We start from the raw sequence: 23,369 nt of genomic DNA on the forward strand, positions 1-23,369 counted from the left end.
ACCTATTTGCCTTTCTTAAAACTAACTTTCTTAGAGAAGAGCTGTCTTAGTTTGCTTCGTATTGTTGAAATAAACACCTAAAAAACGGGAGGAAGCAAAGAGTTCATTGTACTGAGATTGGCTGATATCAGTCCTGGAGGGAAGTCAGGGCAGGAACGTAAATAAGAACAGAGTCAGAGACCATGGAGGAAGGGGTTCTTACAGGGCTACTCTGCATGGATTGCTACTCTTGCTTTTTTACACAGTCTAAGACTACCTGCGCACAGGTGGCACAGCCTAGCGTAGACTGGGCCCTCCTAAATAACTCATCAGGAAAATACCCCACACTCATGCGCACAGGCCAATCTAATTGAGGCTGGTCCTCAGTGCTGCACTCAAATTCCAAATGCCTCTAGCTGGTATCAGGATGATCAACAATAACCAGCACAAGGACAAATTCATTCAACTGGTTTTCTCATTAATTGAAAAATAATGATTGTAATATTTGGGATAATTATGTTAGCTTGAGGCTTTTATAATATTCTCTTGCCTAAATTGTTCCCATCTCATATATTTTGTATTTATGACGTGATAAATTAGTTGCTTACATGCATTTTAAAATAAAATAGATTTATAGATTTAAAACCATAAGTATAATATTCAAACAAATAATTTAAAACTTTGAGTTTCGAGCCAGGCATGGTGGCGCGCGCCTTTAACCCCAGCACTTGGGAGGCAGAGGCAGGTGGATTTCTGAGTTCGAGGCCAGCCTGGTCTACAAGGTGAGTTCCAGGACAGCCAGGGCTATACAGAGAAACCCTGTCTCAAAAAACAAACAAACAAACAAACAACAACAACAAAAAAACCTTTGGGTTTCTTGTCAAGGCAATACACTTTAACTTTAGCTTAAAATTTTTAAAATATTAAACTCTTCATATTATAGGTTAATAAAATTTTTACAAAATTAAAATTATTTTGTTATAAAATTATGAAACAGTTTTTCAGAATAACATGATGACATTATAGAAGAATATTTAATTTGGTCTTTCATTTTCTGATACATACGTGTGAACTGAATTAGAAAGATAATGCCGTAATCCTTTCTAAATTTGTAAATTCTGTAATACACATACATTTTTATATATACATTTATGTATAATATATAATATATAAGTATATATACATTTTATATATAGCCTTAATATGATATCTAATTATCATCTCAAATGTTTTGCCTTAATATATCAATAAAATAATTTAATAAAATATTAATCATAAAAATGTTGTAACATTTTTTGCCCGAAAAGTTTTCAGTGAAGAAAATTCAAAACTTAGTACAAAACATTTGAATGGTAGTAGAACTGATGAAAAGCTTTTGGCTCTCAGGGAACTTAACTGAAATCTTGTAACAGTTTCAATTGTTTTCCAGTGGAATAAAAAATGATTTGATCTCACATACAGTAATATTGCACTCAGATTTCAATTACATTTCCTAAGTAATGTAAGTGTAATTGTGGCAAAGCACCACATTTCCTAGGTGCTAAAAGGTTTTCTTGTGTGTGTGTGTGTGTGTGTGTGTGTGTGTGTATAGAGAAATACCAAGGGGAAAGCAATGTGTTTCATACTTAGTCACTGAAAACCCTTCCCTTTTGGTTAATTTCCTGTCAACATTCATTTGAAATACCCCCAATCCACTTTACAGATATATACCACCCTCTTCTTGACAAAAATGTCCAATTAAATTTCAATCAAATGTTACTTTTGAAGGATGAACGGTGTATTTTATGGAAACTTTCCAAAGAACTTACCCCATTCTTTGGAAAAGCAATCCATCCAAGGTCCCCCATGACAGTGCGCGAATCCAATAAATTCACTGAAAAAAAGAATAAAACAAAACACCAAACTGAGTATATACCTACTGCACCCCCGCTGAGATACATACTGCTTATATTACCAATATTAGATTATGATTTTATTATGACCAAAGTATTATCATAATGAAAAGGACAGTTGGTTTATAGTAAATGAATGGCAAATTATAAAAAAAATTTAAAATATGTATAAACCTAAATGTTATTTTTACCAAATAAAAGTAAAAATTCACATAAGATGTGTTGGGATCACCCACAAACATTGTATTTACTGGCCTTGAAAAAGTGTGTCCCTGTGTTCTCAACTGTTAATTGAGCAGATCAGGGATAGGAGGATGTGTAAATGTTTGTCACTACTTTATCTGCCCAAATACAGATATGCCAGCTGCTAGCCCCCAAAGCCAATTGGTTGAGTAAAGAGTGTGGCTTTTTGCATAATAAAGAGCTGGTAACTGTGGCTTGAGTTGGAGAACCTGCAGAACAACCTGGCAGAGACAGGAGCAAGCTAACAGAACATAGACAAGAACATAGGGCAGGGGTGTAGGGCAGGGAGCTACTCAGTGGCAGAGAAGCTGGGCTAAGTTAGCAGTTAGCTAAGACATTGCTCCAGCAAAAGGCCAGTTAGGCTTTAAACCACAGAGATGTCTCCATATCTTCATTATTAAACCTCAAGTGGGACCTGTAAAAGCCCAGCAATAAAGGTGGAAAAAATAAGTCTTTAAAACAAACACACAAACAAAACAATTACTTAGAGTTTGGCATTAATTTGCAGCCTTAAAAATTATAGCTAAGCATGTTTTATTTTTATCTCAAAGCCTGGTAAGAATCGGCAAATAATTACATTAAATAACAGTAAACATTTTGCAAGTATATTTAATATTTTCATGATCATCATCAAAATCTTCAGTACAAGTGAAAATTTAAGTGAGAAACAAATTAATATAATTTTACTCAGGATGAAGAATTGAGCAATTCACAGGCTTGTTTGTTACTGTAGGTAAGAGAATCCCGGCTGGGCATGGTGGCACAAGCCTTTGATCCCAGCACTTGGGAGGCAGAGGCAGTCAGATTTCTGAGTTCAAGGCCAGCCTGGTCTACAGAGTGAGTTCCAGGACAGCCAGGGCTGCATAGAGAAACCCTGTCTCGAAAAAAACAAAACAAAACAAAAAACCAAACAAACAAAAAAAAATCCCGAGTACCTTCAGATGTCTTCTATGTAGATATAAATACTCATACTGACCCATATACAAATATATGCAATATGCTTACATTCTGTCTTTGGGAAATAAAATTAATTTAAAGAATACAGTTTAGTTAAATGCTTTCGGTATGGAACAAAGAAAATTATCTTTCTACCCTTTTACATCTGTTTTTGGTTTTGGTTTTGGTTTTGGTTTTTTCCTGAAGTATTCTAGCCCACAATGTAACTGAACTGCTTGATTGAGATTAGCTTATAGAATAGAGAGAAGCCACATGCAGTATTTCTGGAAGCTAACCATATCACATTCAAGGCCAATATTTTGGAATTTTATCAGTTTTAAAAGGGTTAGTCTATCTGAAAATCTAAGTCTGAAATATAAAATGAACAAGAGTTCATAGACAAGGAAATGTATCATACTATACTGAGAGAGTAAGAGAAAATCACTATGACATAGGATCATAGCTGAAACTGCAACTATGGTTATTTCCTAAAATCTATTTCACATTTCGTGAATTCCCCTGAGAAAATATACACGTGAAGATATGTATCCTATAAATCAATTTAAAAGTTGTAGGCATTACAGAACATGCTAACTTTCACTTATGCACAGTTTTTCCTGAGTAGAACTGTTTTCGTCTATTTTAGTAGTTCTGTAAACAAAAGATTCAAGTCACTTCAAGAAAGTATTTCTTTATATTCTTTAAAGCACTATAATCATATTGGCCTCACATTGGAAAACTGTCAGTCCCTTACAGTTATGATGCCTTTACTAAAAAGCCATAGTTAAAAGGGAAAGGAGGTCCAGGGACCGGCCCAAATTGGGATCCAGCTCAAGGGGAGGACCCCAGGCCTGACACTATTACTGATGCTATAGTGTGCTTACAAACAGGAGCCTAGCATGACTGCCCTCCGAGAGGCCCAACAAGTAGTTGAAAGAGTCAGATGCAGATAGTTACACCCAACCCATCGATGTGATTGCATTAGGGAAAAGCTGGAAGAAGTTGAGGAGGAGGGAGACCCCATAGGAAGACCATCATTCTCAACTAACCTGGACTGCCAGGATCTCTGAGACACTGAGCCATCAACCAGGCAGCATATACCATCTGATATGAGGCCTATGACACATAAGCAACAAAGGACTGCCTGCTCTGGCCTCAGTGAGAGAAGATGCACCTAACCCTCAAGAGACATGAGGCCCCAGGGAATGGGGAGGTTTGGTGGGATGGGGTGGGGTGCAAACATCCTCTTGGAGACCCGGAGAGGAGATATGGGATGAGGAACAGTCAGAGGGCAGACCAGGAGGGGATAAAGACTTGATTATAAAAAATGACTAAAGAATAAAAGTTTTTTAAAAATTAAAAAAAGAAGAAAGAACAAATTATGAAAAAAGAAAGAAAGCACAATTGTACTGTCAACCCAATCACATAAGTCCTGTCAGACATGACACTGCACCTACCTTTTCAGTAAGAACTAAGCTCTCCATTTTATTCTGTTATTGGCTTTTCTGGTCTCCATGGGAATAAGGTTACATTAAACATAAATGTCCTTGTCCTCCTTTTACTGTATCTGGGACACTAGGTTCTGTCTAGACATGACTAAATGCCAGGGGAGTGAACACTTAAATTGTTATGTTTATTCATTTTAATGACTCCTTTGGATCGTGTTAGATATTGAGCAGCAGTATGCCTGTGTAGTTAAGATAAACTGGCTCATACCCTCAAACTAAAGTTGTAAGTATGCTACAGTCAGAGGACCTTCAACCTCTGATCAAGACCGATGTGCTTAGGAACACTAGAAATTCATAGCAGCCTGTTAGCCTGGCCTCTGCCTCACTTGTAACTCTAAATATTTATTACTAACTACAGAACTCCAATGCCTTCAAACTTTGTTTCCTGCCCCTTGAATTAACTTTAGTGCACATTAATCTACATTGCTGTTTGGGGCTCAAAATGTATATAAAAGTGAATTAATGGTTTCAGGACACTAGCTTAGATGTTAATACAATTTGGGAAGGGTAGCCATTGATATCTGAATATAATACAAAAACGTGAGACTGTAAATGCAGTTGACATCAATAATTTGTAGCCTATAATTTTACTTAATGTGATTATATAAAAATTTTGTCATTAGAATAACAGATGTTGAAATTGATGGGAAATGCATACATCTCACTTTCTACAAGCATCTGAAAATTAATTTCTTCTAAAAACAAGTGATTCCATAAAACTCACAATGCAAATAAGATATTTACATGTACAGTTAGATAATTTGAAATAGAGAAAAAGGATATAAAATTATATTTCTATTTATGTACAGAATGCACAATAAATTCTTGAGACCTTGATCAAGTCTTCAGACAGCTAGAAGAAAACAGTTTCAGTTAATATGTAAAGTAAAAGGTATAGAAAGGCAAGCCTGTAAGCAGCATGACTCCATGGCTGCTATGTCACTTCCCATCTCCAGGTTACTGCCTTGACTCTTTCAGGTGGAATGTGTAATGTAATGTAAGCTGTAATCAAATTATTCTGCTAAGTATGTGTAATATACTTTTCTCTTCAATTATTAAATAAGATGTTTGGATATATTAAGTAATTATCACATTTCTGATAATTACCAATTATTCATATTTATTTGATATTTTATAAAGTAATATCATTTGGCCCTGATCCTCCCCTTCATTTATCCAAGAGCAGTGTTACTACTCAGTGTACTGATATCACTTAGTTCTCATCACTTTAGTCCACACTGGCTTCTTTTACCCCCTTATTAGAACACAATCCCTGGGGCTAGAGAGGTAGCTCAATAATTAGGATTTTTTATTTTCTGTTCTTGCAGAACACATGAACTCTCTTTCCATCTAAAATATCAGGGAGATCATATAAACCTTTAACTTCATATGGCACTTTCTTCTGGCCTTTGCAGACACCAGTACTCATGTGTATATACTTGAGCACACACATACACACATGCTAATAAACATTAAATTAAACCACGAAAACAAAACCACAGCAACCAAGACAAGCCTACAAGCCTTTCTAGGGTCAAATATTCAACAGCTATGTGCCTTACGAATAAATCATCTTGTCAAGGAATTGAACCAGAGGGTGTGTCTCAATCACCATTCAACAGTAGTTCTCATCTACTATCTCTAATGATGTTTATACATGTCTAGTCTTTTCTTTTCTCTTCTTTTCTTTCTTTCTTTTCCTTTTTTCTTTTTCCTATTGTGGTTGAAAAAAAGCCAAGCATATGGCTAACCATTCCCCTGTACATAACAAAGAACTCCATGAAATAATTATCTCGTCAATGTTTTACTTGTTCCAAGGTGGAGATGCTCTGACATTTATGTACTGATATTACTATAACTATTCTTCTTTACACTTATTTTTACAATATGCTACTGGGAGAATATCCTTTAACAGAAGTTACTATATTTGGAATCTTTCCTTATATAATAAAAGTAAATCCTTATGTAAAAATATAAAGTTAAAGCAATAGGAGTCTAATTTACAGAAATAAAATAGAATAATCTACCCATGTAATTCCCTTAGACTATTTTTCACCAAATTGGTGCAATTATGGATATTTATTTATACTTAGTTATTTCTCAATATTTATGATGGAATATAGGAAAAACACTCTCAGTAGTGCCAATAATGTCTCTATTTCCATATATAAATATATATATATGGAAATATTTTATAAATCAGTATTAAAAAATAACTGAGAGGTAGACAGGGTACATACAAATGTGAATTTGAGAAGATAATTTCCCAACAACTTTAACAAATTTATTAAAGAGTGGATTGGCAGTAATAGATTGCAATTTCTACATGTCTTTTTTGCTACAATTACAGTAATTAAATTGTTCTGAACAGTATATATGAGTGTTGTAAATTACAATGAATACGCAATGAGTATTGATCTTCATTGTACAACTTAATTAAAACTTGTCCAAGAGAAGCCACTAATGAATATAATTAGAGGAAATGTTTGATACCACAGTTACTCTGGAAAGCATTAATTAAATATCTGATATTTTGTGGAAAATGTTTTTATTTTGTTATTTATGTTTTAAAATGAAGCCACACAATGGAACTGATAAAAAGCCTTCAAGGTCATTTTATCAATCAACTATTAATCATATAATCATGAGGAAGATGGGCTGATTGGTTAGCTGATCAGAAATAAGGTAATAATTCCTTCAGGAGAAATAAGCCTACAGGGATCAATGGGTATATAATCTAGTGCAAATTCCTAGTCAATATATAAAAGGAAAAGAACTCACTAATACAGTAAATTTTAAAGTCTTTTCAAAAAGATTATTATTTCCATTTGTGTGTTTGTGTGAGTGTGTGTGTATATGTGTGTGTGTGTGTTTGTGTGTGAATGTGTGTGAGACATGTGAGTATAGTGCTAATGGAGGCCAAAAGAGGGCATCATTGACATGGGTGCAGAGAATTGAACTTGGGCCTTCTGCAAAACTAGCATGTACTCTCATAAATGCTGAGCAGTCTATCTGGAAAAAATTTAATCAGAAAATATCATATAAGTATTGGCCAAAAAATAAGTTCGATCAGAAATCTAAAATATAATAAATATGTTTTAATGTTGAAATAATTCTTTCAAATAATCTCCATGATTTACGTAACTATAAAAGTTTGTAAATAAATAATTCAAATAAAAAAAAGAGAATCATAAATTTATTTTTGATGGGATTAACAGATGCAAGAACAAAAATTAATGAAGAGATGATGAATACATTAAGAGACTAAGTTCTCAACTGCATACATGCTAGCAACTAGAGATAAATATTAATATTAAATAAAAACAAATACAGTCTTTTTGGTTATAACTTTCAAACATCTATAACTTGTTAAGTACTTTTTGGTGCTACTTCATTTTCTTCAATATCTTGCTAAGATGAGACATTAAGACCACAAAAAATGCACTGCACTATTGAGGGAAAAAGCACACAGGAATAAATATATTTTCAGTCATTTAATATGACTGAATGACCAAGGAAGGATCTTTGATATTGTCACCATCCACATATGGTGAAAAAATATATATAATCCTTGAGGACAACAAGGGAATCCAGTGTAAGAAGGTATATTCGTACTCTGCTACTATTAGTTTCCTCTCATGATGCTCAAATTAGCAAACATTTATACTACCAGATAGATCTCTATTGATACATGAAGGTTTTTTTAAAAAATGTCAATTTTTTAAAATAATTTGTGGGAGCAAACCACAAAGACACAGCTGTCCAGCCCTCTCTCCATGAATCCAGTCAGCACAGATACGATTTCTGGTTTCAAGGCTTGACTTTATAGTTTGTCAACTGCTTCAGGGGACAATGAGCAGCTACCAATCACGAGTAAAGAGTTAAGAAACACATATTTCTCTTTGGAAAATTACATTTGTAAACTGGGTAAAAAGTTACGCTACAGGTTGAGGAATATTACATAGATTTCTGATATATTTGGCTTAAAGACAGAAACCCAAAGCAATACAAAAATCTCATGGATAATAAATGCAAGAGAGTTTATTTCTTCTAATTATAAGCTTCTCATCAATATAAAAATAAAATAAGCAAACAATGTACTTACTGAATCATGGGAGAGCTATGCAATTATATAACTTACATATTGAGTATTTTTGCATCAATATTCATAATTGAGATTTGTCTGAAGTTTTCTTTTTTGGTTGGGTCCTAACGTGGCTTAGGTATCAGAGTAATTGTGGCTTCATAGAACAAGTTAGGTAGTGTTCCTTCAGTTTTTATTTTATGCAATAGTTTGAGGAATATATACTCTTTTATATACTCATCTTAGAAATTCTTCAAAATGTTCAATGAGAACACCAATGTTCTGATCAGAATGCATCATGGAAACAAGGAGTAAAAGAACATGTGACAGTACATGAGGTCTTAGAGATAGATAGTAAGCACTAATAGTTGTTCCTGGAATTCCACCTAAACCTAGACACATCTGTCCTACTGCCACTACCTGAAGACAACTACCAACAAATAATTAAGCCCATTCTAACCAAATAGTAGTTTCAAGTGTCAGCATCACCCAACAATCTTCTATTTGAGTAGTTAGTACTCTTGTTGTACTATTTAAAAATATTCCTAAATTCATTTATATATATATATATTTAGTTAGCACACAAAATAGTAGATTTCTTTCCATCATGAAAATATATATTTAGTTTTAGTTGATACCACTTTCAGAACAAATGATTCTCTTTCTGGTCACTGTGTTTTTTACAGCTACTTTTAACTTTGCCCTACCTAGGATTTATTTCCCTTTCCAGTTTTTTACTAAATGTTCTATTACCTTGCACACCTGCCTTCATTAAAGCTCCTTTCCCCCTTACTCTGCACACCTTCTAATTTAAGAATCTATTGCCATATTTCTATGTACACAAAAATTAGAAGTTGGATCTACTAATACAGTAGAACAAGAAGTATTTTTTTTCAGACACCAGCTTAACTCAATCATTAGAGTATTTCTAATATGATCCACTTATATTATATTATAGTACAGTATCACAAATTGTGTGTATCATATTTTCATGGTCACAGTCTATTTTAGTGAACAACTAGGATGATGCCATTCCTCTCTAGTGAGAATGAACAGCAATAAGCATGGATGTGCAAATATATCTGTGATAGAGCATAGAGTCATTTGGGTATATGTGCAGGAGTGACAGAGGAGTATCATATATGAGATCTCCTTTTTAGTTATTATTAGTTGCTGTATATTTGAGAAGAACATCCACACCAATTTCCAGTTCAGATACATTTGTTTGCACAAATTAATTAATTATTAATAGTGACTAATTTTTCTATTCCATAATCCTTCCTAACTTTGCTTGTCATTCTAACTAAGATAAGACTAAACTATAAATTAATTTAGTGTTTATTGACTAGATGACTATGGATGTTTAATGCTTTTAGAAATATTTATTCATCTATCCATCATTTTATCTATCTATCTATCTATCTATCTATCTATCTATCTATCTATCTATCTATCTATCCATCTACCTGTCTATCTACTTATTTATTTTATTTATTGGATAACTGTAGTTATTTTTCTGAAGATGATCTATTCAGCTTATTGGCCCATTTATTGGTTGACAAGAGAATTTTTGGTGTTTAAATGTTTGCAGTTATTTACACATTTTATTTGTGAATAAAAGAGTGGGAGATAACTGAGTTTTTCTCTCATTCTAAACATTGTTCATTCACTCTGTGGATAAATCCTCTTGTTTTGATTTCATGTAATCTCCCATTTAGCAATGCTTGGGACTGTAGCCTGTGACACTCTTTTTCTACTTAAAATATTTGACTGTGACTATGCTCTGAGCCATGCTCCCAATGCTTGTATTCAGAAGTTTCAGCATTTTACATTTCAAATTAAGGTTATAGATCTGCTTAGACCTTTCATTTTTTGCATTTGAGCCTAATTTCTGCTGTAGATGAATACCCATTTTTCCCAGCACCATCTACTGAATAGATTGTTCTCTTCCTATGTTATTGATAAATTTATCAAAATTATATTTATATAACTGTGTTCATTTATTTCTGGTTCCTGTATTGTGCACCCTTGGTCTACGAAGCATTGTTAGTAAATATATTCAAATTAAGTCTGGAATTTTCTTCCAGTGAATGTTATATCTGTGATTTCATTATCAATCTTATTACAAAATGCTCAACCCTTTTGTCAGTTCCAGCACTACACCCAGTATATGTCTACCCCACAGTATATAATACCCAATATTCTACCAAAATTGAACAAAACAACTACACAAACCATTTGCCTCTCGTTTTCCCTAAATTGGTCAATAGAACTAAGAAACCAAATTATCCTTCTTTTTCTTTACCTTTACCACCACACTGAGTGACTGAACAAACAGCAAGTATTCCGCACATGTTCTTGATCACTCTTTGAGGGCAGGCTCTGGTTTGTTTGACACTGTTGCTAAATCCTATAGGAATCAGAACTAATTTCAGTTCCATTACTGGGTCCTACTTTTAAATCAGTTCTGTTCAATGATACGTGAAGGGATTCTGCAAGGAAAGGGAATTTTTGAAACTATTTTTAAGTGTCAAAGCAATGAGACCAAATACCACTTCTAGCTGTCCTGGATTGGCCATTTATATCTTGGACCAGATACCTGAAGACCATGAGTCAAGCAGTGGGAAAGTAGAGTCTGTGGAATGAGGTCGGCAGGACAAAGAAACAGAGCGCCAGATCCAAATTCTATCATAACAATGCTAATCCATTTAAACTTGAAATACCTTTCTCTTAGGACTTGCTTTTATACTAGGAAAATCAATTTTATTGCTTAACCCTAGTCAATAACATAATAAAGAGTTGTTACAGACAAAAGAGGGTATTTCAACTGCTAGAACTTCCAGTTGTCAGAGCTTGAAGGCAAGTTCCTCTTTGCTTCTACAATCTAGTTTTCTTGCCTTGTTTTTTTGATTCCTCCAAAATTCTGTTCACAGAATGAATTCTTACTACTTTAACTCCTGAGCCACCTGACGCCCACATATTCATCTTTGAAGATTTTTTTGTTTTCTAAAATAACATTTCAACCATTATATAGCAAGGTTAATGATAGGACTATAAAAACCTCATTCAAAATTTAACTCATTATTTAATTAAAAATAACTTGGTTTTCTTTTGATTGTAATATATGTAATCCATATACTCAAGCATATAACTGTTGACAACATGGGTGCTGGGAACCAAATTCAGGTCTTTTGAAAGAGTAGTACGTTGTTACCAACTGAGCTATCTCATCAGTCCCTTGTTTTTTATTTTTTATTGCTTTTGAGATAATATGTTTATCTTAATAAAGGAAATATTCTTGCTGATTTTCAAATTTATTGAGCAAATAATACACACACACACACACACACACACACACACACACACACACAAACCCTGACACCTATGACGGAATGAGTTTTAGTCAGAAATGCATTCTAATGATTATGAATTAATAATGAAGTCTGAAAGTGTCAACTCAGTGAGATGGAAAGGAAGAGAATGATTCACAGTCCACATCTACTGGTGAGTCTGTCTGTACAAAGTGTTTAAGCAAAACTAACACAGAGATCCACTGACAGCTAGATTATGAGTAATGAGCAATCTGCTACCTTCACAGGACATGTTGCAAGAAAAGAGCAGCACCATATGGTCTCAGTGACTACCTTGTCAGCTATGGTGACTAAACATGTGAAATCCCTTATTCTGTTTTCATCTTAGAGAGAAATGTCAGGCTTGCATGACATAAGAGGTTAAGAAGTCTCTCTATCACAGAATATGCTTCCCAATAAAATGCTTGGTTCTACAAGAATGTGGGTAAAGATATTATATGAAGGTATTCCTTTCAAATACAAAATTTTACAAGTCTGTAGCACTTGCAAAAATAAATATGTTTATTCACATTTAAATTGAAAAATGATTCGTGAAACAGTTAATGTTCATTATTCTTATAATATTGGTTATGTTGTCATATAACCTTGAGGAGGAGATTTTTTTTGTTTGTTTGTTTCAAAGACTCAATTCTCATGTCTGTAAAGCCAGCGATTGAAACTAATAAAATTATATGTGTCTGTACTCACATTTTTATCACTCAATCTTAACACTGATCTTTTGGTATGTTATGTTTCTCATTTTACAGATAAGGAAATTGAAGCTGAGAAAAGTTAAACAGGCCAATGGCCCAAGGTCCCAAAACTAATATAAGCACACAGCTGTAATCTAAATCCGAGTTATCTAATCAAAGGCTTTATCTTCTTACTTCTCCATTGAATCTGACCCAGTGTCTAACTTGCTGAATACAAAGGTTCAAACCTCTAAATAATTATTTCCTATATTAATACATTTTGTTGATACGTTTATTGAGTTATAAATAGTATGTTACAGAGACCAGCATTTATAATAATATCCTTAACATAGTGTATGCAAGATGAAAATGAGCATCTGGGTGGAGGGAGTTAATTAGGAACCTACCTACTTGCAAGTATGAAGACCTGAGTTCAATCCATACAACCCTAACAAAACTATCAGTCATAATGACTTGTACCAAGTGCTGGGGAAGGAGGGGAAAAATAAATCAATGGGACATAGTCAACCAGTCCAGCCTGAAAAGCATGCTTCAGAGCAATGAGAGGCCTTGTTCCAAAGGAGGTATACAGCCTTCCCAGGAATGCTACATAGGTTGTTCTCTGCACTCCATGTATGTACACATACATGTACCCACACAAATGTTCATGAACCTACATAAACAAGATGCATACATTTTTAACAAGCTGAAAATTTCAAATGTATTCATTTAAGCAGAGCACACTGTAATTCCCCATGCTAGAGAATTACAATTTCCTACAAAATTGTTGACAGCTAGTAAAGTTTTAAGTTGCATAAAATAGAAGAGTAAGCAAGAAAGTAACAACAAAAGTTCTTTCCTAAATATCCAATTTAGATATCTATTATATTCAAAGCACCTGAATTGAGGAAAAATTGAGGAATAGTTTGTGTGTTTAGTGTTTATTTGGCTTAGTTTTTATTTCCTTTTATGTTTTATTGTTAAACATGTGTATATGTGTGTCAGTGTGAATGAAAGTCATGTGTGTGGATGTAACATGTGGAGTTCTGGATCCATCAGTAGCCCGCCCCATGTGTCCTTGACAATATTTGCAACTTATAACATAAATTCACTTCAAATACATTTAATATTATTTTTTAAAGATAATAAAAATATGAAAATTATATTTTGAATATCAATCTGGAAACCAAGATTTATTTTATTGACTACATCTCTTGCTTTAATTAGAATATTCATTTTCTTCTGTACTATTCTCTTATGTTAACATTGATGTTTCATAATAGTATATCCTATTTATCTTTAAAGTATTTTCATACTGTTTAGTAAGAAATCAATAATAAAACATTTATACCGAGCAATGCTCATATATGCTGCTCCCCGTATTCTCTCTCTCTCCCTCCTTCTCTCTTGCTGTCTATCCCTTCCTATAATTTATATTTAAAATGTCTTGTAATATATACATATTTAAGTCTTATAGCCTATCAAAATTGGAAAGCAGTAGAAAGAAGAGTTGGAAATAAATGGGAATTATGCTGGTCATCATGAGTTTGTTCAAAAGGAGAAAGGTTGTTGTGGTAGTTTGAATAAAAATGGTCCTCATAGACCCTTAGAGAGTGGCACTATTAGGAAGTGTGTTGGAAGAAGTTTGTCACTGTGAGTGACTTTGGGGTCTCAGGTGCTTAAGCCACTATCAGTGTTGAAGTTGCTTCCTGCTGCCTGATGATCTGAATATAGAAACCTCAGCTCCTTTCTAGTACCATGTCTGTTTGCATATTAAAATGCTTCCAGCAATGAAAATAATGGACTAAACCTCTGAACTGTAAGACAGCCCCAATGAATTGTTCTTCCTTATAAGAGTTGCTCTGGTCATGGTGTCTCCTCAGAGCATTAAACTTTAACTAACACAGAAGTTGTACTAGGAATGGCTTATTACTGTGCTAGTTCTGACTCTGCTTTTGTTTTGTGTAATGTATACTTTGCGTATTTTAAGTAGGGTTTAAAGGTCCATCCTAGTAAGAACATAGAAGACAGTGGTACTGAGGGTGGAGGTTTAGCTAAAGAGGTTTCAGAGAAGAATATTAGTATGTGGCCTAGAAACTATTAAGACATTTTGGTGAAGAATGAGTCTGCTTTCTGCCCTGGTCGAAAATGTCTGCCTGAAGCTAAATTGAAGAGTTTTGGATTAATTGCCTTTGCATAACAGATTTTAGAATACCCTAGTGTGGGTTGTGTCATGTGGTTATTAGTGGCCATGTTTATGGTGATCTATAATGAAATGGAGAAGATTGTACAAGTAAATCTACAAAATGGACATTTTGAGGAGAAATGGGAACACTGAAGTGGAATAGAGCTAAGTCCCGTGTTCAAAGAGATAAACAGATTAAATAAAATCCTGATGTTAAACTGGTGGTGACCTCAGGGCAAGATTCCACCCATCTAAGCTTCCAATTCATGAAAGGGAATTAAGGAAAAGCTTAGAACAGATGTGGTACCTTTAATCTCAGAACTCTGGATGAATAGAAAGAAGCTTCATCTCTAAGTTTGAGGCCAACCTGGTCTACAGATTGAGTTTCAGGAGAGAAAATCTTAAGCAGTGAAGGAAACCACTGAAAACAGAAAGTGGGTTAAGATGTAATTGAATGTAGGGGTCAAGTTGCAACTACATCAAAAAGCAGAACTTGGCATATTCAGCCCTGTGGTTCTGAGTTTGGAGTTAAGGATACAAGAAAAGGGGTTATGGAGTCTCTCTCCAGAGCTAGGGAAGCTACGGAGGGAAGGCATAAGGAGGCCCAGAGAAGCCATTGTGTGATACTGTGAAGGGGAAGTTTGAATTAACTTAGAGATCTCAAGATGTTGGAGATGCCAGTGTCATGTGATACCTGTCAATAAAAAAGCTGCTAACAGGGATTAGAAATAGCCCAACAGAAAGAAGTACATTGTAGTCAACAAAGACAAAAAGAGTTGGAAATCTGAAGGGTGCTTTGTCATTCATTATACATGGAAATGCAGAGTTTGGAGTTTGCCAAGATGGATGTGAGCTTGTTTTTGTCCAGTATTTCCTTACTATGCTCCCTTTCAGAATTGTAATATGTGTGCCATTATATGCTGGAAGCATGTGATGTGCTTTCTCAATTTGATTTTACAGGGAATTACAGTTAAAAGATTGCATGCATTTCAGAGAATGCTTTGAACTTTAGACTTTTAAACAATTCTCAGACTGTTGGAGATTATAGGGAATTTTGAAGTTGGACTAAACGCATTTTGCATTGTGGTATGACTACAAGTATATGGGAACCACAGAGTGGAATGTGGTGGTTTGAGAGGAACAGGCCTTCACAGGCTCTTAGGAGGTGTCATTATTAAGAGGTTTGATCTTGTTGGAGTAGGTGAGCATCATTGGTCTTTGAGGTCTCAGATGCTCAAGTCATGATCAGTGTGTATTCCTTTTAAAGAGTTGTCATGATCACTGTGTCTCTTCAAGGCTTTAATGCCCTAACTAAGGCAGTTGTAATGGGTCTTCACTGTGAACTCCATTTAGAATTACCATGGAAACTCACTACCATTATTTCCATAACTGTGTTTCAAGAAGGGTATAACAGTAGATAGATGGACCCACCCTGAATGTCAGTGACATCATCACATGAGCTGGGGCACTAGACTGCACATAAAAGAGAAAATGAACTGAGTACCAGCATTTTAGTGTTTGATTTTTGGCTATGGACTCTTATGTGACAAACTGTGATTCAAGATAATTATTTTCTTGATTAACAGTTAATCTCAGACTTTGAGTCATAACACCCAATAAAGTAACTAATACTGTAGAATTCTAGTCACTTTTTTTGTTTTGTTTTGTTTTTCTAGTCACTTCTTTGAGTTGGATGGCTAATTCTTCCCTTCTTCATTCATAATAATGTGCTACTTCAGCATGGAAGCAAAATTATAGGGTCAATCAATCATGACCAATACCTCTGAACTGAGTAGTAACAAAATATTTTCCTTATAAGTAGTTCATCTCTAGGGACAGTTCTAATGTACCAAAATTAATATAGACTTTTCACATTTGAATCCATAGTAAAATTTTACAAATGTAAATAATTTTGGGTGTTTCTAAAAGCACCAGTATGAAGATGAGCCCAAGAGCAGTGAAGACTCTTCTAAAAAGTCCATCCCTACACATCTACTATGAGATGTCTATGCTAAGCTAACAGTGGACAATTTGAGGAGTTTGCCATCATTTAGGTCGACAAGATGAACCTTCCTGTTCTTCAATTGAACTGGGATGGTGATATAAACTGCAGGTATTGACCAAAACAACAATTAATCTTTCTATACATATCATTAGATATTGACAAAATTAGGATCCACATATCTTATTTTGTGAACACCTTTTTAAAGCAAAGTTCCTAAAAATGTAAAATAATTGGTACAGATATTTTGACATTATCAATTTTTGGGTTATGCATTTTTCAGTAGAAATGATTTAATGCATTTACCAGGTGATTTTTGGCATCCAATCATAATATATTTAACAGTGTTCTTAGTTTGGCTCTGATAAGACCCTCTGGGTGAGAAAACTTTTGTTGAAAGTAGTCTATACCATACATTGAAGTTTAATTTATTTGCATATTTAGAAATCTAAAAATTGTTATGCTATCACATTGTCTTTTATATAACAGTGCTTTTCCAAGCCTGCAAACAAAACCCATAGACTCCAAAGAAGAAATCTTAGATGCTTATTCATTCAAAGAGAAGGAAATTTAAAACACACACACACACACACACACAAACATTGAATGTAGATTCAATAAGTAACTGGATGCCTAAACTTTACAGTGAATAATTTTTAATGAAAGTTTCTATAAAAATAGAATAAAAATAATAAGAAGAGGAAGGGTAGTAAGAGGAAAATATTCAGAAAGGGGGAAGATAAAAAGGAGAGAAAAGGTAAAAGTGGAGAAATAAAAGGACGAAGAAGAGGAAGAAAAGGAAGATGTTGAGGAGAAAGATTTATATCTTTGAAAAATGTTTCATGCATTTTGATACTAAAGATGATACTATGATACTATGCAGGCTATCCTTTGCATCCCCAGCAAAACTACCATTGTGACGGTCATCATTGGAATCCCAGGATCAGAAATAAGTTAGCTTCCTGATGATGATCTGACAGATTTTCTATAAGGAAATGAATGCCATGTACATGAAGATAAAAACTTAAAATTTCTGTGGACTTGCCTCTGTAGTCATACTTTCTCACTTTGAATTTTCCATGCTCTTTTACATAAATATTCATATTAATCTTGTGGGTATTGATGGATTCTGTGGCACATGCTTTTTCTAAACTATAATTCCTTCCGTGAAAAGTATTATAATAAAATAAAATAAAAATTATAACAATGGTAACAGTGAGAGGAATGTAGTATGTGACTAAATTGGTAAAGTCAAGAGCCTCAGCAACTTGGACATTGATGCTTTGTCAAATGAAGTGCTCTCTGACCTACTACAAAGTATTGAACTATGCCAAAATTAACTTTTCTCTCTATATAAAACATCAGTGGGCTGGAGAGATGGCTCATCAGTTAAGAGCACCTATTGCTCTTCCAAAGGTCCTGAGTTCAAATCCTAGCAATCACATGGTGGCTTACAACCACCCGTAATAAGATCTGACACCCTCTTCTTCTAGTGTGTCTGAAGACAGCTACAGTGTACTTATGAATAATAACAAATAAATCTTTTAAAAAAAGAAAACACCAGTTTACTTGGGGTTAGCTTGAGAGATAAAGGAGATCAAGCAATAAGCCTTCACAGCAGTATTTTCATCTTTCCTATGTATAAAATTATTCAATTCAAACAATTGTACAAGTTAGTAAAATAAAAATTATCTGATATTTTATACAGTTATTATTTTACAGTAAATTAAAATTTCCTGTAAGGAATTTTCTCTGGAAGGATTGTTAATTAAACAAACTACCCATAAGCTACCAAAACTATAGGTGAGAAGATAATTATTTTACATGTAAGCTAGTACTTCAATGCTATTCTATCCACATAATGGTTGGACACACATTTTCCTGACATTTTCCATTTAATATTAAGAATTACCATGATGCTGTAAATCTAAAGTGCTTCAAGAAGTATGTAAGCATGAATATACTCAGGTATCAGAATAAATAAAATTGATTCCTTCAATTCCTGAAATTACCAACAGATGGTTTGTATTAATTGTTTTTGATGTAAGATTATTTCATACTTTGAGTATAAAAGTCTATAAAGTGGGTCAAATGGTATGAATGTTAAAAGGTTGCCATAGGGAGGTGACAAAAATAAAATAACACTTGATTCCATCACAAATTCTTAATCATAACACACATTAAAAACACTTCTTATATATTAGATAATCAGTAGATAGTCCATCTTTGTTAAACATTTTATAAATAAAAAGTAAATGGTTCTGAAAGCATATATGTTGGTATCTGCTTACTTTGCTTGGCAAATCATACAATCTTTCAGTTAGTAACTTTTCAATTTACTAGGGGCTTTATAAAAACAATTCTAAGTTCTCTTAATTACAGCTTTAAGAAAAGAGTTATATTGGCATCCTCAAGAAGAGAATAGGATGGTGAAAGAAACTGCTGTTAAAAATAGTAGCTTTAAATCACTTAAAGAATTTACTCGATAGTATGCATTCCTCAAACATAGATTTATAAAGTACAATGTACTTCCCTGATGTTCCAGATGGAGAATTACGTTTTGGATCTGGCTCTCAATGTACTTCCAGACAGAAAATGCTTTCTCCACAGTGATGCATCAAAGAAATGCAAAATATAAGACATTCTACTGTCAGTGTCTTGGAATTAAACTGTTTTTGTTGGGAAATCATAAGGTCTCTGTACTCAAATCCAAATTCAGAGCAATGCTTCCCTGATTAACTTTTATTTTCAAAGTTTTTCCATTCTTCATAAAGATCAGAAAGGCATGAACAAGTGAAAACATAATTTCAAGTGACAGACCACACCAGGAATGGAAAGGAAAACTCAAACTTGAGGAAATCTATCTATAGAGACAGGATAAAAATTTAGCCATAGTGTGGGTGTGACTGATTGTGTTCAAAGAATCCAGGTCACTAAGCATGAGGAAACCACTCTCCTTCCATAGGTTAGTGATGGGAAACTGACAGGAGCTATGGTCCTGAAGCAAAGCAGTGACTACTGTGCTTAATTAAGGTTAGATTTGTAACCTATGGCTTCTGGAGGTCTGTTGAAAAATTTTACCAAGGGATTAAATTTGGACTCTTTGGCATCTTCATTTTCAACAAGTAAAGACAATACTCACTAATTAATGCCCTGTTCAATGTCAGAATGCCAACCCAAGGTTTCTGAACATGTAATATGTAACACTGTCATATTGTAAGACATACAATTTTACGAAGCACTTTAAAGACATGAACTCAATGTGTGCAATCCTAAACTGTATTATAACATTCCTATTTACAGATCAGAAGTAGATGCAGAAGAGTTCTCTAGTTTGCCGAAGGTTCATAGCTTCAAATGTCTGAGCCCAAGTCTGGAGCCTGTTCCCTCACTGCTTCATAACACATCCATAATTTAGAACTCATTTTGGGCAAAAACTGTTAGCAATTTATATTATCCAGCATTTAAAATTAAATAATATTTTCTTAATTCAGATCCTTCTATAACAGTAATGAATTCCTCTAATGTAGCCTACCAATAAGAGTATTTTAATGAACTATATAGGCAAAATATACTTTCATAGGGGTATCTTAATGAGATTCATAGACAGAGATATTCTTTCCTGATATAAACAACTCTCAAAATTATTATAAAATATTATATCTAAATCTACACATAGAAGAGGCAAAAAAAATGATAGTGGGTCTGTAGTAGAGACAAAAATTGCCTACATGTTTCCACTGAATGTTCAGGGGAAATTACTTATCATGAGGCGCTCCTCTTGAACATGGAAATGTGGGACAAGCTGACTGAAACTTTGGAAGGTGTTTTGTTTTCGTAGTAGAACAAGAAAGGTGTTCTACAATAGGTAGAGCTATACTGAGAAGAGATTCTTAATGAGATTATCGGCATTAAAATATAGATCTAAAAATATAGATCTAGAATATACTATTGGCCTGGGATGGCAATTAAATTTTTCATATTCTCAAATACCATTGAAAAGATAAAATATGATAAGGACATAGGATTTCAGCTCAAAAGAAAGATAAAAAAGAGAATTAAATGCATGATAATGGAAACTGGACCATGAAGAAAACAGTGAGCAAGTGTAAAATGTGCAAGCATTGATTAAGTATATTACTGATAGCATGATTATCAGTAATTAGTGAATGTGGGAAGAAAAGCCTCCAGAATTCCATATATTTTCATCCTAGGCACTTTTGACATGGGTAGAAATGGCTGTAGATAATTGATGGCAAAATTTCCCCTTGCATAAAGACTTGAGAAGACTAGTATTGAAGCAAGGGTGTCTGAGTTTGAGTGAAGGCATTTCCACGTTGACACAAATATATTGAAACAAGTTATTTAACTATACACTCACTTTCCTTAAAAATAAAATGGTAATAATGAGGATTCATTTGGATCATTTCTAGGAAAACAAACACATATGTAAACCATAGCAATGACATATAATAAATCAAAAGTGAATGACAGCTTGAATTTGTGAATAAGGCATAGGCAGCCATGAGTATGCAATTATAGATTTACAAGTAATGTAATGTTAATATGTTCTAAACTTCCTTAGGTTTTGTTATTGTCTCTTATATGCCAAAGAACAGCCTTCTGGTAATTATATTAAAACCTTTCTGGAAATATATAAACCTACTCATATTTCCAAGAAATATATTTAATATGCATGTGACTAAAAAGAGAAATGTTCTGGGAACTGAAAATGGAAAACTGTATTTAGTACTGGAATCAGGAGTGTCAGATATCTGTATCAAGAAACTTTAAGCATTTTCCCTGCCATGGATTTTCAAATTGAGAACCAGTTAATTTAATGATCTTCTTACTCTATTCAAAGTCACTATGTGTATTCTAATGGTTTACACATGCATACCTTAATGTAAAATCTGTAACATATCAAGGCATATACAAGAATGATCCTAAAACTATAACATGATGGCAAATGTTCAAAATACTTGCAGATAACCCTTGATGTTTCATGTAGCTGGTAAGAAGCATCTGTTTTCTGTGGAAAATTAAAGATACAACACTTATACCCCTGATAATGGTACTTATCTTTTCCTTCATTTCCTTGTCTAGTCACCAAATTTGTCATTAGATAACAAAACCCAGCAGAAAATTGGGACACAGATGGTTCTTTTCTAGTTTGTACAGCTACATGGGACATTTTGTCAATTTCTTTTGTTAAATTGCCTTCCTATCACAAGATTTTTTTCATCTTCCACTTCAAGAAAGATGATGACCTGTGACTGAGAAATAATGCCTTGGATAACCTATATACCATGTTGTGTGAAAAGGAATAACTGATATTGGTTATTTAGCGATGGGACTGTAGCAATTCTATGCAGCAGTATAGATACACTCTTGTTTCATTTCATAGAAACTGTAAGAATAAGCCCTGACATATTCATTTTCACTGTGTAGACCCAGAAGGGGCTGATTCATATACTCTCATAACACATAGCAGAGCTGTAGTATCATGGTCTCTAAGGCTCTTCATTCTTATCTATCATGCAAGATAGTTAGGAAACTGATACAAACAAAAGGCAATCACTCAGTGACAATGACTGCATCTATGCAAATGAGGCACTTTCAAAGGGTTGCCAAGATCAATGTTTCTGCTAAATCTTAGAAGAAGATAAAGAAGAAATAGAGGAGGAGGGGAAAAGGAGTAGAAGAGGGGGAGGAGATGAGAGGGAGAGGGGGAGGAAGAAGATAGTTTTTGTGTTATTTATCATTTAGGGAAGTTCTTCCAGACAATATTAACTTTTATACTGACTCAATTCAGCACACAAACCATGACTGACTGAGAGCTTTACTCAGCTCCACTTCGGGCTTCCTGCTCCCTCTCCTGATCTTCTTTTGTGGAGAATTCTATCAATTAAAAACTGGATTTGTTCACTTTTCCTCTGCTACAGTTATAGGAAATATGTAATATTCATTATAACAACCCTGTAATAGACAAGTAAACTGAACCACAACAAACTAAAATGAATTGCTAAAAAGTGTAGTAAGTGATGGAGATTGCCATCAATAAAACTAATTGGTTTCAAAATACAAAGCTAGATTTTTTTTTTCTGACCTCCTTGTCATTTCAGCACCTTTTTCTCTGCATACTTGGTTTCACAGGCTTCAAGAAATATCAGTCAACCACATCTAATATCTTACAGAAGTTATTTAGTTATTTTGTTTCTGTTGCATCTTCCTCACCTCTTCTCAATGATGGAGCGGTGGTACAGGAGAAGGTGGGTGGGTGGGGGAGGAACCTTAGAGAGGCAAAAGAGCAGGGGGGGGAGGGCAGATATGGGATGGGAGGGTTGGGAGGGGTAACCAGGGATATCATTTGAATGTGAACGAATGGAATGATTAAAAAAAAGAAAGAAGAAAGAAAGAAAGAAAGAAAGAAAGAAGGAAGGAAGGAAGGAAGGAAGGAAGGAAGGAAGGAAGGAAGGAAGGAAGGAAGGAAGGAAG

General features: G+C 34.1%; 1 protein-coding gene across 3 annotated transcripts in view; it reads right to left on the minus strand.

Annotated features, from left to right (window-relative positions):
* The window catches only part of Epha5 (EPH receptor A5), a 367,473-nt gene that overhangs the window by 335,208 nt on the left and 8,896 nt on the right, over window positions 1-23,369 (minus strand). For all 3 annotated transcript variants that reach the window (XM_021161798.2, XM_029477706.1, XM_021161794.2), the window contains exon 2: window positions 1,788-1,852. In XM_021161798.2, coding sequence (XP_021017457.1) covers window positions 1,788-1,852 — 65 coding nt within the window. The remainder of the gene's footprint in view (window positions 1-1,787; window positions 1,853-23,369) is intronic.

The sequence above is a fragment of the Mus caroli genome, chromosome 5, assembly GCF_900094665.2.
Source record: "Mus caroli chromosome 5, CAROLI_EIJ_v1.1, whole genome shotgun sequence".
Lineage (NCBI taxonomy): Eukaryota > Metazoa > Chordata > Mammalia > Rodentia > Muridae > Mus > Mus caroli.